General features: G+C 40.3%; 1 protein-coding gene across 1 annotated transcript in view; it reads left to right on the top strand.

Annotated features, from left to right (window-relative positions):
- AIG1 (androgen induced 1) overlaps positions 1–18819 on the top strand; it is a 130454-nt gene that overhangs the window by 37179 nt on the left and 74456 nt on the right. Inside the window, exons 2-3 of the mRNA XM_035899763.1 lie at positions 3743–3898; positions 11845–11946. Of these exons, the coding sequence (XP_035755656.1) occupies positions 3743–3898; positions 11845–11946 (258 nt within the window). The remainder of the gene's footprint in view (positions 1–3742; positions 3899–11844; positions 11947–18819) is intronic.

Raw genomic sequence — 18819 nt, 5'->3', positions numbered from 1 at the left:
AACTCATGGGTTGAGATAAGGACAGTTTAATAATTGAAATATAATTATAATTATTATCATAATTATGATAATTATGATAATAATATTGTAATGAAGAGGAAAATAACAGAGAGAAATAAAAAACAAGACAGACAAGTAATGCAAATTAAAGCAATCACTCACCACCAACTGACCAGTGCCCAGCCAGTCCCCAAGCAGCGACCCTCCCGCCAACCTCCCCCCTAGTTTATATGCTGAGCAGGTTGTCATATGGGGTGGGATACCCCTGTGGTCAGTTGGGGTCAGCTGTCCCAGCTCTGCCCCCTCCCAGCTTCTTGTGTCCGCCCAGCCTCCTCGCTGGTGGGGTGAGGTGAGCAGCAGAAAAGGCCTTGGCTCTGCATAAGCGCTGCTCAGCAATAACGACAACGTCCCTGGGTTATCAACGCACAAATCCAGAACATAGCCCCATGCTAGCTAATATGAAGAAAATTAACTCTATGCCAGCCAAAACCAGCACACGAGCACTTTCTCTGCTCAAGAGTTTTGTATTACTAAAATACCTGTAGACGGCCATTTCCATGGCTTGTCATTACGTTATCACAGCTTAAGGGTACTGTAGTATTAACTATAGTAGCAGTGGCCCCTCTAGGCTTCAGTGGAGAAGATGGGGTCAGCAGTAAGATAGTATTTTATATCCGTTTTAATGATTTTCTTGGTTTTGCATATTCTGCTTACGAGTTTCTGCCTCTATCACTGTTAACATGGTATAAGTGAGGTATGGCTGTTTTCTGTCAAATTTGTATTTGTCGTTTTCTAAATCGCTGTTTTCCTTCAAACTCTAGTTGGAGGCAAAATTGGAAGATACTTCCTCTGAAGTGCTGTTATTGCTTACATTTCCAAGGGGGGGAAAAAAAAAAGTCGTCAGCTGTTTGTTTAACATCTCGGGGATGTTTCATGTATAGATTCACCACCTGCAGATTTTCAAAATAAGGTCCTTGTTTTGAAAATGTGATCCTAAATCTGAGGTGACACCAGGGTACTTTGAAGAATATTCTTTAGTGGGAATTTCTATTCCGTTGCTGTGAACTTTTCACATCTGTTAGGCAGCATTCACACTGAGGAGCATGGACTTTTAAAAACTTGTTTCCTACCATAAACCACCGGTAGCTGCATGCTATGCTTTTCCTATGCCAGACCCACAAAGGGCGTAAATTGTTACTGACTGGAAGTTCAGTTTATGCTGCTGAGACTCATGCAGCTCTAGAGGTCCTCAGTCTAATCCTAAATGTTGATAGGTGTCACAAGAGTTTTCTTGCACATTCTAGAAAGGAAAGGAAGTATTAGAGCGATGTATGTACATTATTTGTATGAATATAGCTGGAACTGTTCCTCACTGAACACTATACAATTTTTTTCATTGGCTCTCAATGTTCTTGATAAATATGAAATTTTCTCTTTCCTATATGGATTTTTGTTAGTCTCTTTGTACAGTAGTTTACTTCATAACTAGTCTCTGAAATCTTTGGGTACTTTCTTTCCCTTTAGGAGTTTTCAGTTATTCCCGATGATATCATTATATTTTCCCTTGAAGTGATGTGTTCATAACAGGATAATGGGGAGAGGAGCTGTTGGGTTTGTGATTGATTAGTGGATGTACAATCTCAATTCCCTTGGAAAGTGGGCGTGTGATTGTTTGAGTCTGTGTTTCTTTGGAGAGGGACCATTTCAGGGAATCGTAGCTAGAGCTGCAAACAATCCATTAGTCACTCGCCCAAGCCCTGCCAGCGTCATACTGTTCCCTGCAGGACATTATTGAGTGTTTTGTCCAATATCGGTTGGAGTGACTCAAGCCATGAGGCTTCCACCACTTCCTCTGAGAAACTATTTCATGGTCTGACAGAGCTCGCTGTTAGGAAATATTTCCTGGTACTCAGCCTAAACTTTTTAACACCCAGATTGATCTCATTACTGTTAGGTATACTTTTTTTTCCAGCCCTGTCTTAAATCTTTTTCCTTCTTTGGCATTCACACTCTTGAGTGAATAGTAGATGGTATCATATCTCCTCTTAAGTCAAGCAAATGCATAATTAGTTCTTCTATTCCTTCTCTCCAAATAGGCCATCTGTTTGGTGGAAAACAGGGGCTGAGTATGGGAAGATTTTTTTTTCTACTAAGTGCTTGTTTCAGAGAAATAATATGAAAAAGTGCGTTAGGAGTTCATGTAATTACATAGCTCCGAGGAGCCCCAACTTTTATATAAAATGTTTTTTCGGAAATTATGTAGAAGATGGTAACTTTTCCAGGCAGTCATTTGAAGTAGTAATATCTTTTTCTAGCACAATATAGAGCTCTAGCACTAGTAGTCTGTCACATTTCATGGCTTCAGGGAATGTTTTGTAATGTTGCTTCATCTATTTATCAAGCAAATTATATGTAGCTACAGCCTGGAGAGGGAAGAGCAATGGCAGCAGAATTGCAAGCAGATCCAGGGGCCATTTGAATGTCTGTCGTGCACAGCTTTACAGGCCAGAATTTACAAGTATTTGGGTCGTATAAGGATTGTTGAGGAAGGGAACGTACTTTTATCCATCCAACCATTACATATCTCTGGATTTCTTTCTAGTAGCCAACACCTGTTTGGTATTTCCTGCCTGCCTGCCTGCCTGCCTCCCTCCCTTCCCTACCATATTCCAGATCAGCATCCCCTAGCCTAAGGTGGTTTTTTACATTACTTATCATAGTCTGAATTCTGCAGAGATGTATGCGCGTAATAAATTGTATTTTGCAAAATCTGGGAATGTGCTATTCTTTCTTATGGATGGTCTGCTGCTTAGTCAGGAACTCCTTGTCAGAGGAACACTTAGATTTACAAATAAGACTTCTAAACTGGTACTCCATGCTTGCTTTGAGAAACATGTAGTATGTATTTTAAGCATATGTTTATGTTTTTTGATGAATTAATGTGCAGTTTGGGAAACAAGCCCGTGTTTTGTTAATTTTTTACCTGGGATTACCTGATGCGCGTGGGTTTGTGACCCGGGCTTCCAGCTCGGGGAGTAAACAAGCTGCGTGCACTTCCTCTGAACTGTACTAGAAAGGATGTGCAGGTCCTCAGGCAAGAGCATTCCTGAGCTAACTTACTACAATTTTACTAAGCTAATTAAGGAAGAAAAATGTAGTGATCAAACTAAGATCAAGTCAAGTTTGAACCAAATCAGTGGGTTCAGGTGATTAAACTACCGATTTAGTACAACAGATAATCTTATGATGTTGCACACAAATACATGAATGCAAAAAAGGAAAAGGCAGGTAAGTGGCAGTCTTAGGCACCTTTTTCGCATCTGGGCAGAGTGTCTGGGGCAGGCAGGGTCTCCAAGGGAGACCTCCTGGCGCAAGGGAAAGGACCACTCACCTTTTTTCTTTCCTTACTTTTTGCAGGGAGAGTTTATAACTTTTTCTGCCTCAGAGGCAAATGCTATGGCTTTGGGGCCGAGTTGTATGGAGTGAAGCAGGAAGGGGTGGCTGCAGTTCAGTCCCCAGCGAGTGGCACATGTCTGAGGTGAGGGTGGGAAGTCTCACCTCTGGAGTCCTTCCACTTGCATTGATTCCCCTCATACATGAGGAGCAAGATGCATGCAGGACTTTCAGTCTAGAAGCACAAGTGACTTTGGTGAGAACCAACTACCCGTATTTAAGGGACTGATGTTTTCCTGCTCCCCATGTCAATTCTTTCTGTTCAAGAGTGTGTTTCCCTTCCATGCAGGTTATCCAGGCTGTCTTCTTTGGGATCTGCGTCTTGACCGACCTGTCCAGTCTTCTCACTAAAGGAAATGACAGTCAAGAGCAAGAGAGGCAGCTTAAAAAACTCATTTCCCTCCGTGACTGGGTGATGGCTGTTCTAGCTTTCCCTGTTGGAGTGGTAAGTACGGTGTTAATCTGTGCATGTCTTTACAAACTGGGTGAGCAGTGTTATTTACTGATTGTTTTCTGGCTGAAAGGCTTTCCCACCTCTACACAAAAGGCTATTCGGAAGGGGGAAGATGGTAGAGGTGATTATATTACTCTCTTGTTTTTCACAGGTGAAAGGGAGCACTGATGTTGCTGAAATTATTTTTGGTTCACTAAAAAAAATGTACTTCACAATAGGAACTTGATTGTACAAGTCATTTCAAATATGAATTGTACCAGCAGCATCTTGAGAGTCAGTTTGGACTTTTTCTGCACTGTGTGTCATCGTCAGGAGTAGTGAAAGTGCCAATTGTGGTATGTTTCACACTGTAACAACCTGACAGGAGTCTGGGCTGTAAGTCATTTTGTCAAGGGCAAGAAGGGAAGCACAAGTCCAGGTTACTCCCTGTTAACCCTGTAGGGCAACCAGAGCTGACAGAAGAAAAAGGGTATGGAAAAAGAGGGTTGTCAGTAATGTAAAAAAGCACACAGAAGGTATGGAAAAATGTGGAGTTTACGTGTCTTTTACAAAAGAAAACTGTTTTTTGGATCAGGTCCTGCTCCACTGGGACATTGCACATCACTTTCAATGGCAAAAGGTGCTGAGTGTCTTTACATGTCTCATACCACACACTGAAAGCAGCTGAAAATCCAGAATTTCATGTTTTTTTACATGGAAGTGTGGTCTGTGTCAGTCTAGTTGTAAGTTTAGGTTACATTAAAAAGTATGTGTGAACCTTTCATTAAAGTATTGCTTTTATTGTAATTCAGGATCAACCTTTAATTCTGGGTTTTTATTTCAGTGTACAGTAGTTCAAAATAAATTCACTAGAAGCAAATTTTTTCCATGGTAGGACTACTGGAAAACTCTATGAGGTCTCTAAAGTTGTAATGTTTCACAAAAGCTGATCAATTCCTGTCAATTAACAGCAGTTAACATACCAATCAATCATTTATAATTTGATATATTCAGAGATGCTTCATTAAAATGTAATGTCACCGTTTATGTGAGATTTCATAATATGTGAAGAAATACAGAATGTTTTTGCAAAGTTAGAAAATGCAAAGCATATGTGAAACACTGTGCAGGTATTTCTTTCATAAAAACCCAGCTGGTAGCCTTCCCTTACTGTACTTGCTGGCCTGCCTCTTGGGAGCTGCCACAATTCTTTTGAGCTAACAGACTGCAGTTTTCCAGCCATGGTCAAAGAAACTGGATCAACTAATACAGTTTTTAAAACTCTGTGCATAAACAGGCTTGCAAATACGTATTTTATGGGTGCAGAGATTTATGTGTTATATTTGTATTTTAAGGGAGATCAGGAATTAGAAGTAATTGTGATTGTGATTGGCAACAGATGCTTTTCCTACTGCGTTGACAGTAGTAATGAAGGAGAGCAACGTCACATTATTTGTCTTTATTTAAAGATTTTAAGTGCCTTTTTCAATCTAGAAGTGTAAGCCTTTACATGCATCAAAGCACAACTTCCTTAGCTCTCTCACGCTGCTCAGGATTCAGGGATTCTCTCCTGCCACTGTTTTTAGCTCCGTGCTGTTGTCTGTGTGCTCCTCCACCCCTGCAGTGTTCCTGACCTTGAAACTTTTAAAGATCTTGGAGAATTTCAGCTTCACTTTGTATTCATAATTCTACACATTTCTTTCAGGCGTTGTTTCTTTTGCCACCAGTAAGCAAAGAATCCCAGCTAGCCATTGCCTGCACTAGAAGTACTGTTGCAACATTTACAAGTTAGCAGTTCCTGGGGGTTGTGTTGCATACCTGGAGCTAGCTACTTTCCCAAGGGTTTCATACAGAAACAACTTCTGTCTCAAACGAAAAAAACCACCAACCCAGAAAAGAGTAAGAAATGGCCAAAAAGCTCATTGGACAGATGCTCTCCATTTCCAAAGGTGACCTTTCTGTGGCAAGGGGGAGCAATTGATTACCACACATTATTTCACTTCTTACAAAGAAAGCCTAAAAAGGTTGTTTTCATTGTTGTTTCCTCTCCTGGCTAGTGGCAACAAACAGCAGTGCTTCATAACTTAACATTGGTGTCAGCTCCTTCCTGAAAGCTGATCCTCTCCAGCAGCGCCCACCACACTGCAGCTACCACTTGCCCAAGCCTTGGCCAGTGCCTGAGGGACTGCCAGCCACCGGGGGTTCTTCTTCAGTGGGATTACGGGTAGGAGAAGTTCAGGGCCTGAGTGGCAAATGTCTAACGCTGGCTTTGTTCTCTAAAAAGCTATTTATGTGTAAGAAAATACCCAGTGAAATTTTGGTATGCCGGAGGTGCTTGTTAGAAGGAAGTTATTAAAAACACCAGAGTGTCTGCAGAAAAAAAGTTAAAGTTCCCTCATTTCCCATATTCTCTCAACAGCTTCCTCACTCCAGAAAAAAAAAAAAAGGAACAAAAGAAATTCAAATGCAGACTTTCTTTCTTTGAGACTCTCCCACCTAGCTCTCCATGGAGCTGCTCAGTGGTTTCCAGTAGCAACACAAGGGAACCTTCACACATAAAAATTGGACGGATGTGAATAAAATCCTTGTTGGGTTTTTAATGTAACAGCAGTGGTCATGCTTAAGTACTTGTCAGTTACCTTAACATCTAAATTCTTTTTATTACTCAGTGTTTTACACAGGGCATGTTTAGGGAATAATGCAAATACTGGGAGAACATTTTAAAGCCCACTAACTGTAGTTTTTCAAAAGCAATTCAACATAATTTTTTCTGTATTTCCTGCTTACTGAAGCCCTTGAGATGACTTGCTCTGAAAAACAGATGAGAAGAGGGGTTTCCACTCCCAAGTCAAACAATGATGTGTGAAAAAAAAAAGTAACAAAATAAAGCATTTCATTTTTAGTACTTCCTAAAAAAGTATTACATACAAACCACCTGGGAAGTCTGACCACCAACCTCCTCCCACCTTCCAAAGGAGGGGAAAGAACCAGCCCAAGGGCAAACAATCTCCTTGGGTGGCTTCGCAACAAATCAAATCTTGCAAAATCTTTGCAGCAAAACACATCTCTCCAGTGTTGGGTTATGCATTGTGTATCTCTGGGTGCTCAGATAAAACTGAATTGCCAACCTACCATTTTGTTTAGGAGTATCAAGAAATAAACATGAACCTCTTTGAAGGACATGACTACTGTTTACCTATTGTTGCTCTTTTTAATATGACTCTTTAAGAGAACGAAATCAGAAATCAACAGACCAATTTTCTATGTCTTATTCCACAAAAAGTCTGTGGGCAACACTTCCTAGCCCTTTTTTAGTTTATTATGAACATGGGGTACTATGCAAATGCCTGAGAGAGCAGGAAGCATCCACTGAAGAAAAATGCCTGCATAGACATTTTAGAAGTTCATTACCAATTATCATCTCTACTGGCTGCACTTACCACCACCCCCCCCTTTATCAGTGTAAAGGAGATTTATATTGGAAATAATTTACACTGCTGGAGAAGTGTGAGACACTCTTAAAAAGTCAGTGGTTTAGACTATCTCTACTTTTTTCGATTTGTTTGACATATATCGTGAAGTTGACGAGTTTCTGTGGTTAATTAGTGTTTTGTGTAAACTGTATATGGTTTTATCAATATGTTTCTTGTAATTTGTACCAAACAAGAGGATGAAGAGGTAAAACAGGCATTTCTAGTTGTTTAAGACTGTGTTTAATTGAAATAGGAAGAAGAAAGAAAATTGATATTGTTACATATTAGACAAGAGATTGCTGCCTAGAAAACCACATACTCTACCATTTATGTTTTATATCATGTAGCATTCATAGCTCCATTCGGGTCAGAGTCTAAACTGGCTAGAATGATCTCCTATTCTTTATATTATACTTCTGTGTTTTTAAAAACCTGTGATACGAAAGAGAGAAAGCCAGGCATGCTTTCTTTTCTCTTATTTCTCTATACTGGTACAGTCAAAAGCAAAGCTGATCATTGTTCTTCTGTAGATCATCAGTAATGCTGTCCTGGGTTCTTACCCCAAGAAAAGATGTGTAGGCATTCGCTGCAGTCTCCTACTTACCTCATTACTTGACCAGACCTCAAAATACTTTTATTTCCATAACTGTCTCGAGCATGCCAAAATCCCTCTATTCTACATTTTGCCCTCACCTGGTGGTGGCTGGTGATGGGAACCTGAGTGAGCAGTGGTGCAATTGCTGCCTGAACTCTGTTCTCCGAGGGGAGTCTTCCCTGATTTTCAGTTCCCACTCCTTGTGATTTCCTTTATTGGCCTTTTTCAAATTTATTTGGTGTGATGCTGTGCTAGCACTAGATCCCTCCTAAACCCATGCCAATTTGTGCTTAGTGTGGTCTGCCTTCAATAACACTTTACTTCTATATGTAATGCCTTTAACCCTCAAAGAGGCTCACAAACAATATATTTATATTCGCAGTTAACCGCAAATGTCTTGGGAGATAGCCAGAAAGCTTACCTTTAACTGTACTTAGAAGAAATTTTGTCAAGGTCAAAGGGTTGGGTTTTTTTTTTCTTTGTTGTGAAGCCATCCAGGAAATGAGTGAACTGAACTGTGCAGCACAGCCAAAAATAAAACACATAGTTCAGGAAAATAAAGTTCCACTGGGTTTATTCTTCGTTTGCATAACATTTCTTGGTTGGGCTCATATAAAACAGCAAATTACGCAGTTCTTTTCACTGGATTTCCTCTCGTAGTTTCTCTTTGCTTCCATTTGTGGTGTTTTGATAAAGCCACTTGTTTTCCCTTTTGAATCACCAACTGTTTCCCAAATTGTCCTTTAAAATTTTTCCCTTGGCAGTGCCACATGCTCTTCTCATGTCCTCTGAAGCTTCAGAGATGGAGGACAAAAACTCAGGGAATATCTCTTTAAGTAGGAAAACAGAGTGTAGTTTTCAGCCTTATTTTCTTCCTGCTGCTGTGTATTTATTTAGCAATACTTTAGATGCCTGCGACAAGTGAGCTACTCCATATTTTCAAACAGTTTCCAAGGTCTCCTTGCAAATTTGAGGTTCCCTTTGGTCTGTAATGACCCTAGATAGCAGAAGTTGCAAATGAGGGACTCTTCTGTTCTTTTGTATGTTGCTTAACCTTATGTTTAACCAAGTAATTGCTGTCTTCAGAAATTTGGCAATCTTTGGAAGCTCCTGTGCAAAGAAGTGTAAAGGCAATTGCTGGTGCCTGTTTTCTTCCTTGAACTCCAGTCCTTGAGTTTGTCTAAAGAGGAGGTGGAAGGGTGACATTTGTGCCATTTTGCCTTGGGAACAAAAGAAAATAAAAGTACTGGGCTCCCTGAAAAATACCTGCTGCATACGAGCAGCTTGTTCAGCCTGGCATGTGAGGGTGGTAGCATGACTGTCTCCACAACAGCGATGAATTCTGCCGCAAGGAAGGCAGTGTGAGCATAAGAGCTGCAATTCTGATTGAGCCTTACATAGGCGGTGTAGAGAAGCAGCTCAGTTGTATCGTGGTCTGGCACTTCATGACCATGTGTGATCTTGGAAAGCTCAGCCCAAATAATAGTCTACCAGTACTAAAGTGTAAGCGTAGTAGAGGTGACTTAAAAGTACCAGACCAACAGTTGCTCTAATCATAGTAAACAAATTCTGAAGCAGCCAAGGTAGCTAAGTAGCAGGTCCTCGTTACAGATCTTTTTATCCCAGTAGTTAATTTTTATGGTTAATTTTTATAGTTCGTATTAGTTCATAGTGCAATAGTTCATTTTTATAGTTAATTTTATCCAAATGAACTAGTTGTTAGGAAAGGTAAGGCGAACCATTCAGACATTGGAAGGGATCTTTCCCAGGGCATTAGGTTAGTCTCATGTTGGGTCATTCTCCGGGATAGGTTAGTTCTGTAACACCTTGGGGTTTGCGCACTTCCTTTACCTTATGTCTGCCTTGTGACAGTGCTTCGCTAAGCAGCATTTGCCGTCTGTAGCTCCAGATGGTTGCAACCAGCTAGGCTGATCCCATTCCATCCGTTGGCTGACTTTGGTTAAGGGACAGATGGCACATCCCCTTTTTTCTTATCTTTACCTCCTTGGCAAAGGCTATTGTTTTATTCTGCTCCACACAAAAATCACAGGTCAAAACATGCCAGCTTTGTTGTATTCAGTGTAATAAGGTTCAACCTAATCCTGGGTGATTTTTCTTTCTGTAAGACTTCTTTCTAAAAAAGCATTATCAGTCTTCGTCTTCTTGCGCCTAAGAATATGTTTTTATGTCCCAGTTGGTCTTAGCAGGTTCTCAGAGACCCACTGTGATAATACATGACTTCTAGGAAGCCTATAGAGAAGAGGATACTTTGCTTCCATTTTCCCTGCTGTTGAGCTATTCATATCTTGGCACTTATGTGTCAGCAGGTGCGTAAAGAGCTGGGCTGTGCCAATGCCAAGACTGGCCCAGGAGAGAGACTTCTTGTGGGGTACTTTACACTTGCAATATTTTTCAGGCTGTCCGTCATAACCTATTTTTTTTCCTGGCCTCTGTGCACTAGTCAAATAGTCCAGGCTTATTCTGAGCAGGCACCGATAGCTATCATAACAGATGGACAAGTGTGTTGGAAGCCAAGAAACTATGTACTGTATGCACACTGAGGGAACAATGTACTGGTTCAGGTCATTCACATAACTGGCTGGCTGAAGCCTGCGTCTCTGTGGTTAGAACAAGGTGCCATTGATAAACTGCAACCTCAGTTTTGACTTTCCAAAGTCAGAAGCATATGAAACAACTTATGCCTGCACTATCATACACACTAGTAATTTGTTGACCTTGCTGTGCTCACCCCATATTTCTTGCACTTTCTTTTACTGACCCCTCAAATTAGCCATAAGATCATGGGCCACATCGGTTTGGATGTAACTGAATACTTCCCTGCTGATCTCGGTGGAAGTCCTATCTATTGCCTCTCAAACTTTAAACCTGGACTTGTCGCTACTGTGTAGAGATCCCCTGAAAATGGTCATTGAAAAGCTCCTGGCCCAGGTATTGGGTTTTACTGCTGTAAACAATAAGCCTTTTCTTACTAGAAAACTATGACTCAAATTCAACGTAAGAAAGCAATTGTGTTTTAATTAGAAGATGGCTTACTTTGTTCTTTCCCCAGCTAAGGTAAGATAAAACTATTATTTCTGTAAATTTTTGTGGTTTTATATTGTCTTTGCTTTTCAGACATCAGGGTATCTTTAAAGAATTTGTGCACACTTTGGCAAAAATTTAGCTCAGTGCAAACTTTATCTGAGCCATCTGTCCTGTCTTCAATCTAGAGGAAATAATGGCCTTTCTCTGGGCTCCTGGTAAATAGTCTCTGACAAGAACCAAGCTAAATTTCATATTGACAAACAAGCCAGGTACTAGACCTCTTTTCTGTGGAGCCCAGTCCATGAATTGTGTGCAGAGCAGTTAAAGGGGGTTTTTTTGGTTGTTTTTTTTTTTTAAACAATGCTATTTTGATGGATGGCTGACATGAAAAAGTGCAAAGATGAGTTTATAGCCATCTGTTCAGGGGTGAATGTTTCATATTTATATGCTCTATGAATTCCAAGTGATATTTTACCTGAGTTTCCATTTGTTTTCTATCCTTTTAGTGGTGAAACATTATTTATGTGTCACATCTGCTACTGAAGTATAGTACTCAGTTGTAATTTGGCCACAGGCATGTAAGTCAAAAAATGAGATTTTTTGCAGGCTGAAAGTCAAAAAAAAAAAAAATAAAAAAAAAGAAAAAGGAAGAAGAAAAGTTAAAGCTCCTGTGAATGCAAAGAATAATCCAGATTTGCACTGTTGGATTTGGTCAAAGAACAATGATGTCTGTGTCTGTCCATAGATCATTTGCTAAATGCCCCATTTTGCTATCTAAAATGTGTAGTTAATTGTTCAGAAGCATATATTTTTAAATGTTTTGTTTTTTTTTTTTTTCTTCTTAGTTTGTTGTGACGATGTTTTGGAGCATCTATATCTATGACAGGGAACTGGTTTACCCAAAGCTGCTTGATAATTTTATACCAGCGTGGCTAAATCATGGAATGGTGAGTAAAGTAATGCAAACACTTCCTTGCATAAACAAAAGTGTAAGGCACTGATTTCCCTGTGCATGACTCTGCATACACTTAGAGCTAATCCCCTCAGATTAAGGAACATCATTTGCAAGCAAGAGTAACATCTTTTCTTCCTTTACTCCTTGAATTACATTTGAATCCCTGTTAGGTTGAAACAGTGGACGTTTTAACTCGTGTCCCTTACATCCCAGGCTAGTTGTGGGGATCGGCTGTTTTCTGTGATAAGGTACCTTTCCCAGAGCAATGTCACCCCAATCATTAGGAAATTTAATCAAAAGGCACTCTTCCACAAAACAGAAGTTCTGACTTTGACAAATCTTGTTCTAAAATGACAGAGAAACTTACTTGAATGATTCTTTACCATTCTACCGAAGTATAATTTGTGATGAAAATGTTTTGGTTAAAGTGCTTGTTCAAAAAAATCTCACAATGCCTTTCGGACTTGTATGTTTTTTAAAAAAAATTAAGTAATTTGTCATTCCTTAAATACACCAAACTTGTGCAGCAGAACCTGTTATCTGAGTATTTTTAATAATGTGAAATTATATGCATCAACGCAAAGGCTCAAAATTGCTGCATTGATAATTATAAAAGTAGTTTCTTGGGAAGAAATCTGACCTTTTCATCCTTGTCTGGTATGTCAACTTTCTCTCAACTGTATGTTTAAATGCTAAGGGAAAGGCAAGGCCACACTTTGCCATCAGGTACTTACTACTGTATGCAGCATTTGCAGCTGAAGAGCATCATGTTTGCTTCTCTGGTTGTGTCTGTGCAAAATGTTTCATTATTACTTTGTTTTCCATATCAAGGCATGGCAAACCATTTGGCACTGCTGTTCATCAACAGATGACGGCAGAGCTCATCCTTCGGGGTGTGAGTGCTGTATTACCACAGCAGATCAAGATTTGTCCACTACTGCTGGGCTTAATAAGTGGGTCCTTTGTGGGGTGGGGCGGGGCAGATGGCACTGCTATTTATTTATTCCCTAAATTGTGTGGTAAAGGAGCATTATGAGAGTTACTATCTGCTTGATACTGTACTGTACCATGATGTTTTGAAAGGAACAGTGTGCTATTATGTGTGTGTAGAGCAGAGGAAAGGCTCTGATGACTCGTGCTGTGTTTGTTCAGACTGTGCTCTCTTGAGTTTTGAGGTTACAAACTGAACACTTGCAAATGCTGCCAAGCCATACATACATTGATTTTTTCCCCACACCACATCAGTGCCAGCTCTGATGACATTTCTTCCAGGTGACACTCCACATACTGAAAGTGCCTAACCTGTAACATTTTTCATGAACGTACATTGTGAAGCAGTTGACAACAAACGGCCCTATGTATTCAGGAAGTCTCTTCTGTGCCATAACTAAAAGGCAATTCAAGCTCATGTTGCTCTGTAGAAATGTATACTTACTGAAATATTTGAAGAGGGCTTTTGTTTGAGATTTTTGGACATAATAGAGTTTGCTGAAATGAATTGTATGCAAGTGTCTTAGACTTTTTTTTTTCAACTTGAAATATTGTAGAAGGCATTTTTTAAAGTCTTTTGTAAAGGAATTGTTTGCTGTGTCAGTCTCCATTTATCCAAGTGTTGCTTTAGCTCGGTCACAGAGAAAGTTTATGGCTGTTGGGCTTTTCACCACCTTTCAATCTAATTCCTTCTGATGTTTTAGCCACAATTTTATCCTCACCAGCTTTCATACTAATTAATTCTGATGCATTGCCCATCATAATATGAATGCTAGCATCTCCCTTAGTAGTAGTTACGATGTTGACATGGCAGATTTTAGAGAATATGATAGAGGTCCCCTTAGTGAAAGGGTAGGACCTCTGGGAATACAGTTTTAGAAAAGTCGTCATCCCTGGCTATTGTTTTTTACTGAAATAAACATTTATTCCCATCTTTTCCTGCACATTTTGACAGAAGCTGTGCGCATTCAGTGATAATTTTTCTGAATGCAAGTGTGGCTGTGCTGGAGCCTAACCTTGTGCGACAAAACTCACAAAAGGTTCATCGCCCTTGGCAGAGTGAAATCTGTCAGTGAGAGGTGGGTCCTTTTGCTGCTGCAGCACTGCTGATGAATCCCTCTTCTCCGTGGGCTTCCCCCGCAGTGCCTGGTGCAGCTCCTAAGGATCTGAGCTCAAATGTTACTGTACCTGTGAATACTCTGACCAGTTTTTTTCACAGCAGTTTACCTAAAGATGCATTTATCACAGAAAAAAAAGCCACAAAACGTGGAAAATGATAAAAAGTAAAAAGATTCCCTACTTCAACTGAAAAGTCCTATTTTCAAAAGTTTCTGACAGATGTGTTATGGCCAGCTGTAACAGCTTGCTCAACTGTCAACATCAGCCTGCAAAATCCACACACAGAAAAGGAATGAAAAGTCATGAAATCTGGCTGTAATAATAGCAATCATATTTCCATTAGTAATCTGGGCATGTATTTGAGCATATTCATACCTAAGAAGCATTTTAAGGTGACTATGTTGAAGGCTGTGTGAAGAAACTGTTTGAAGGGCTGGTCCAGTTCAGTGCATTAACCCAAGCAGAAGTGGTTTGGGCGGCAGTGTCTGCTGCTTTGTTAGGTTATAATAATTAGTTCTTATCACCCTTCTTCTTCTCCCCCTTTCCCATCCCTTCTCTGCAGTTACAACATTGTCTATAGTTAAAAAAACCTGTTTTCTTGAATACGTAGTAATGTCTTACTAATACTCAGACATCTCACTCTTTCATAGCAACACTTTTTCAACATCTAAAAATTCCTAATTATAAAAAATTCCACTCTAGAAATGGAAAACATAAGTGAAATGAACCTCAGAGCTATGCAATCCCATTACCAATTCAATCTTAATATTGTTTATAAAGTTTCATAGAAACAGAGAGTGGCTCATCATTGTGCACAAAGATAAAAGCCACAAACTGTTTACCATAAAATTGCATATAGTGTTAAGAGCTGTATTTCTATTCTATATATGTATATACACGCACCATAATAGTTAAAAATACAATTCCTGTCTACGGAAAAATCTGTGTAGTAAGTGGTGCCTTGTGGTACCAGATGGTACCTCATACGTACAGATTCATACACCTGTGAAAAGGCATCACTAATAGAGTTGTACTGTGCCATAAAACTGATACATTTCATCATCTCAGTCAGTCAATCCATCCATAACCAGTGGTATCTCTATGACTTGAGAAATGACATGGGGATCAGCAGGACACAGATTTCATCTCTGTTTATTATGTGAAGGAACACATCTGAGTAGCTGAGATTAAGCTTCTGTCAGTAGAAATATCTACCTGTCTAAAGAGAGCTATTGGAGAATAGGGCTGTGTCTCAGCCTTGGTCTGTTTCTGAAGTGTCAAGTTCACTTCCTGTATTTATTAGTTATGCAGATGCATTTTTGCTGGCTACAAATTCCTGAACTCTTCCATCAAAGGTGTTGTTGGTGTTCTTGACACTGTCCTGCACTTTCGATCCATATCGACTCTTAATTCCACGGGCATATTTTCCATGGGAAATTTTCTGGTGGCTGGCTGGCTGATCTCTATCAGTATTAGGAATTTTTAATTAAAGGCTAACCTTTAGTGCTTAAAACTAGTGTGTCATAGTAACAGGACTTTCATCAGCTCATTCATTGCATCTTTTTGTGCTGGGACTGGACAGGATTGATGCATGGATAACATTTGTTTCTGGAAGTTATATTCTCTTCAGTGTTAGCACAGACCATAAAACTAGAGGTTGCCCCTATCTAACCGGTGCCCACATAAACAGATCTGTAGACTGAAGTAATTCAAGCCTGAGCATTGCTGATTTTGAGCCAGGTTACATGGCAGGACTGTGTGCAATATCTGTCCAAGTTAGCATACCATTTCAGCGAGAGTCCTTCTTTGTTTTTCACAGACACTGTCCCGATTTTTTTTTTTAAAAATGTGAATAATCTTTTGTTTGTGGCAAGGAAAGTAAAATACGGGGATAGAAATTACTTACTGAAGAGTTTAATGGCATTGGAAGTCAGGAACAAAGAATTGTCTTCATATGAAAACTGTAGAGGAGAGGTCAGAGAAGGGGGAAGGGGAATATGCTCTGCCTCTGTGGAGTTGGAAAATTTATTATTGTATGGGTTCTGTGCCACTACAATCTATACAAGCTCTTCCAGTTTTGTACTCTATTCTTCTGCTGCTGCTTTTGGAACAAAGGCGTTCCTAGAAAGACATACCCTCTGTCCTTGTATTCAAGAGAATGCACAGAAACTGGGACAAATAGCAGACAAAGACAAGTTATGGTGAGGAAGGAGCCTGTCCAAGTGATACATCTCTACTTATTTCACAAGTTGGCTCTCTTTTCTTATTGCTGGCTGCTCAGCGGAAAAGTTCAGCCCACCGGAGAGTGGTACAGAGTCCCTCCGGCCATCTCTCCAATTGTTCTTCCTGGCAGCCTTGTCTTAGGTCCAGTGGCCTTGGCTTGTTTGTTCCTTTGTTTTTCTGGTGGAAAGCTTTTTCCCTTGATGATGTGATGAGTAGAAAAATAGAAAAGCCATGCAAAGATCAAAATTCATAGTAACCTGGCATATAAAGATGGGAAGGTCCAAAACTGGTGAGTTTTTGACAAACCCATCTCTCCATCGTTAGTTGGGTCAGTTGCTGCACAGTGCTCGCTCTGATGTACAAACAAGATGTCCATCCCTTCAGCAAAGTGTTTCCATCTAGTGTGCTGCCCTAAAAATCAGTTTCAGAAATGACTCATTTGAAACGGTGCATTATTCTTCGTGAGGATGCTTTCCTAATACAGCAACATCCCATGTGTGGGCTATTTTTGTACAGTGTACTGCACCTTGGTAATGCCTCATGCTTATGTCTAGAAGATACTTACCCTTTTCTGAGATTTGTTTCTAGATCCAGTTTCAGGCCTTCAAGGATATTCCAAGTGCTTTTCTTAAACTATCTATAATATTTTCATGTGTTAGGAGTGAATAAAATCTTCAGTGCTCCAGGAAGGAGTTCCCACTTGTTACATAGCTTGCAAAGTTTTCTGATAAAAATCAGGGAAAATTTGAAATTTAATTTCCAACAGAACACCCACTGCTAGATGGCTATTATTTAAACAACTATCTGATGGAAAGAATAGCAATTGAAGCTGGTTGCCTGGGGACTCAGAATATTTGCAAAACCCGTGAAAATAATGTTTTTGGTTTTGTACACTTCTTGAATGTACATGCTGCAGTTACGTGGCTCCGTCTGGTATCTCTCCTCATTATCTGCCAGTTCCACCACTGGAGCGTGAATACGGTAGTATCAATTATCCCCCCGCTCTGGGGAGAAAAGCAGCAGCAGCTTAAACAATTTTTTTTTTATTTTCTGTTACTTAAGCGAGGGGCTTGGAAACTGGTAGTGTGTCAAAACCTGTGATAGCATTTCAAAACCTGAAAATTGAGAGAGGCTGCTGGGTAAAAAAGATGGCATTATCTGAGTGCCATCCTCTGGGAGCACTGGGAAAACCCCCTTACCTAATGCAGTAACAGCACAGCAGTTTTTGTGAAGCAGGAAGCTGGCCGTAACCACGTTACGTATCTGCCAGAGGAGACTCGTCAGGGTAAGGTGAAGACAGCTTTCTAACTGAACACAGGTGCCGAATGTTTCTCATTTTTTTTGCTTTTTCCAGTAATCTAAAGAAAACACACACAGGCTCCTCCGGGTACAAACGAGCCCGGTGTGTAGTAATGAGGCACCTTTTCTAAAATATCTTTAGTACTTAGTAACAGCTAAACATGCGAGCCCTGTTCTAGACATGAGCATTGCAAATGAAAAGTCTGAGAGCTAAAATCCCCAGATGAGATCTTTTTCTGAAGTTTTGCCTTCTGTTGACAAGGTCACGTAACTCGGTCTGTTAGCACAGAGGATGAGAGCATGCAGCATCAACAGCAAGTTGCGGGAGTGACTGCCAAAGGAGGGGAGAAGGGGAGAGAGTCAGAGAGAGAGCACAAAAAAGGAGGTTAGGGGAAGATAGCTGGATGAGAGGAAGAGACAGGCAGGAGGAAAGAGGTGAATCAAAAAGTCAGCTGATGCTGTTCCAACTCCTACATAAAAAAAAAAAAGAAAAAAACGAAAACAGGTGAGACAAGTGAGTAAAAAAGGAGCCACAGCATAATGTAGACAGGCTGGAAGAGACTCAGAATGCTAAAGAGGATCTGGGGGAGGAGAAGGATGAGGAAAGGGGAAGCAAGGAAATAAGGAAAAGTAGGAAAGAGGAAATGGGTACTTTATTTTCTTACCATATCTTTCCATCACTTCCCTGAGATCTGTTAATTAGAGGAGTCAAGAGCAAGGAGATGGCTTATTGATGCTGCTGTGAGAGGAAAATTGCTTCTGCTGCTGTTGGACATAGGTTTACAGGGTAGCTGAAGTGATATTTGCACAGTGACATGCCAGGAGCTTCAAATCCTTGTAAAATGTTTAGGATTAAAACCACCTGCAACCATGCAATGGTACAAGGCTATCGTATCTGTGTGATATCTGTAGAATGGCATTGGTGTCTTTGCACCTCTGCCTATATTTTTATCTGACAATGCCATACATCATCTCAACTGTCTGTTTGACCCTCAAAACTTCAGGCTTTCTGTTGAAAACAAGCCTGTTCAGAGTGTGCCTTATTTTTTCAAATCAGCTGTGACGCGTGAGTTGCATTGCACATTGAAACAGATGCGCTGTTTGCTGAGGGTTGCAGGCGTGCTGGAAGATGACATATTGGAAGCGCCAGAGGTAAGGGGGTGTACTGTCTGTATTTCAGACCACCCTGCTTTAGCAGGCAAAGCTAGGTGTAACTCTGGAAGTCGTAATTTTG

This window comes from Egretta garzetta, unplaced genomic scaffold (assembly GCF_000687185.1).
Source record: "Egretta garzetta isolate BGI_Z169 unplaced genomic scaffold, ASM68718v1 scaffold397, whole genome shotgun sequence".
Classification (NCBI taxonomy): Eukaryota; Metazoa; Chordata; class Aves; order Pelecaniformes; family Ardeidae; genus Egretta; species Egretta garzetta.
The sequence above is the reverse complement of the archived record's forward strand: the minus strand, read 5'-3'. Positions and strand labels throughout refer to the sequence as shown.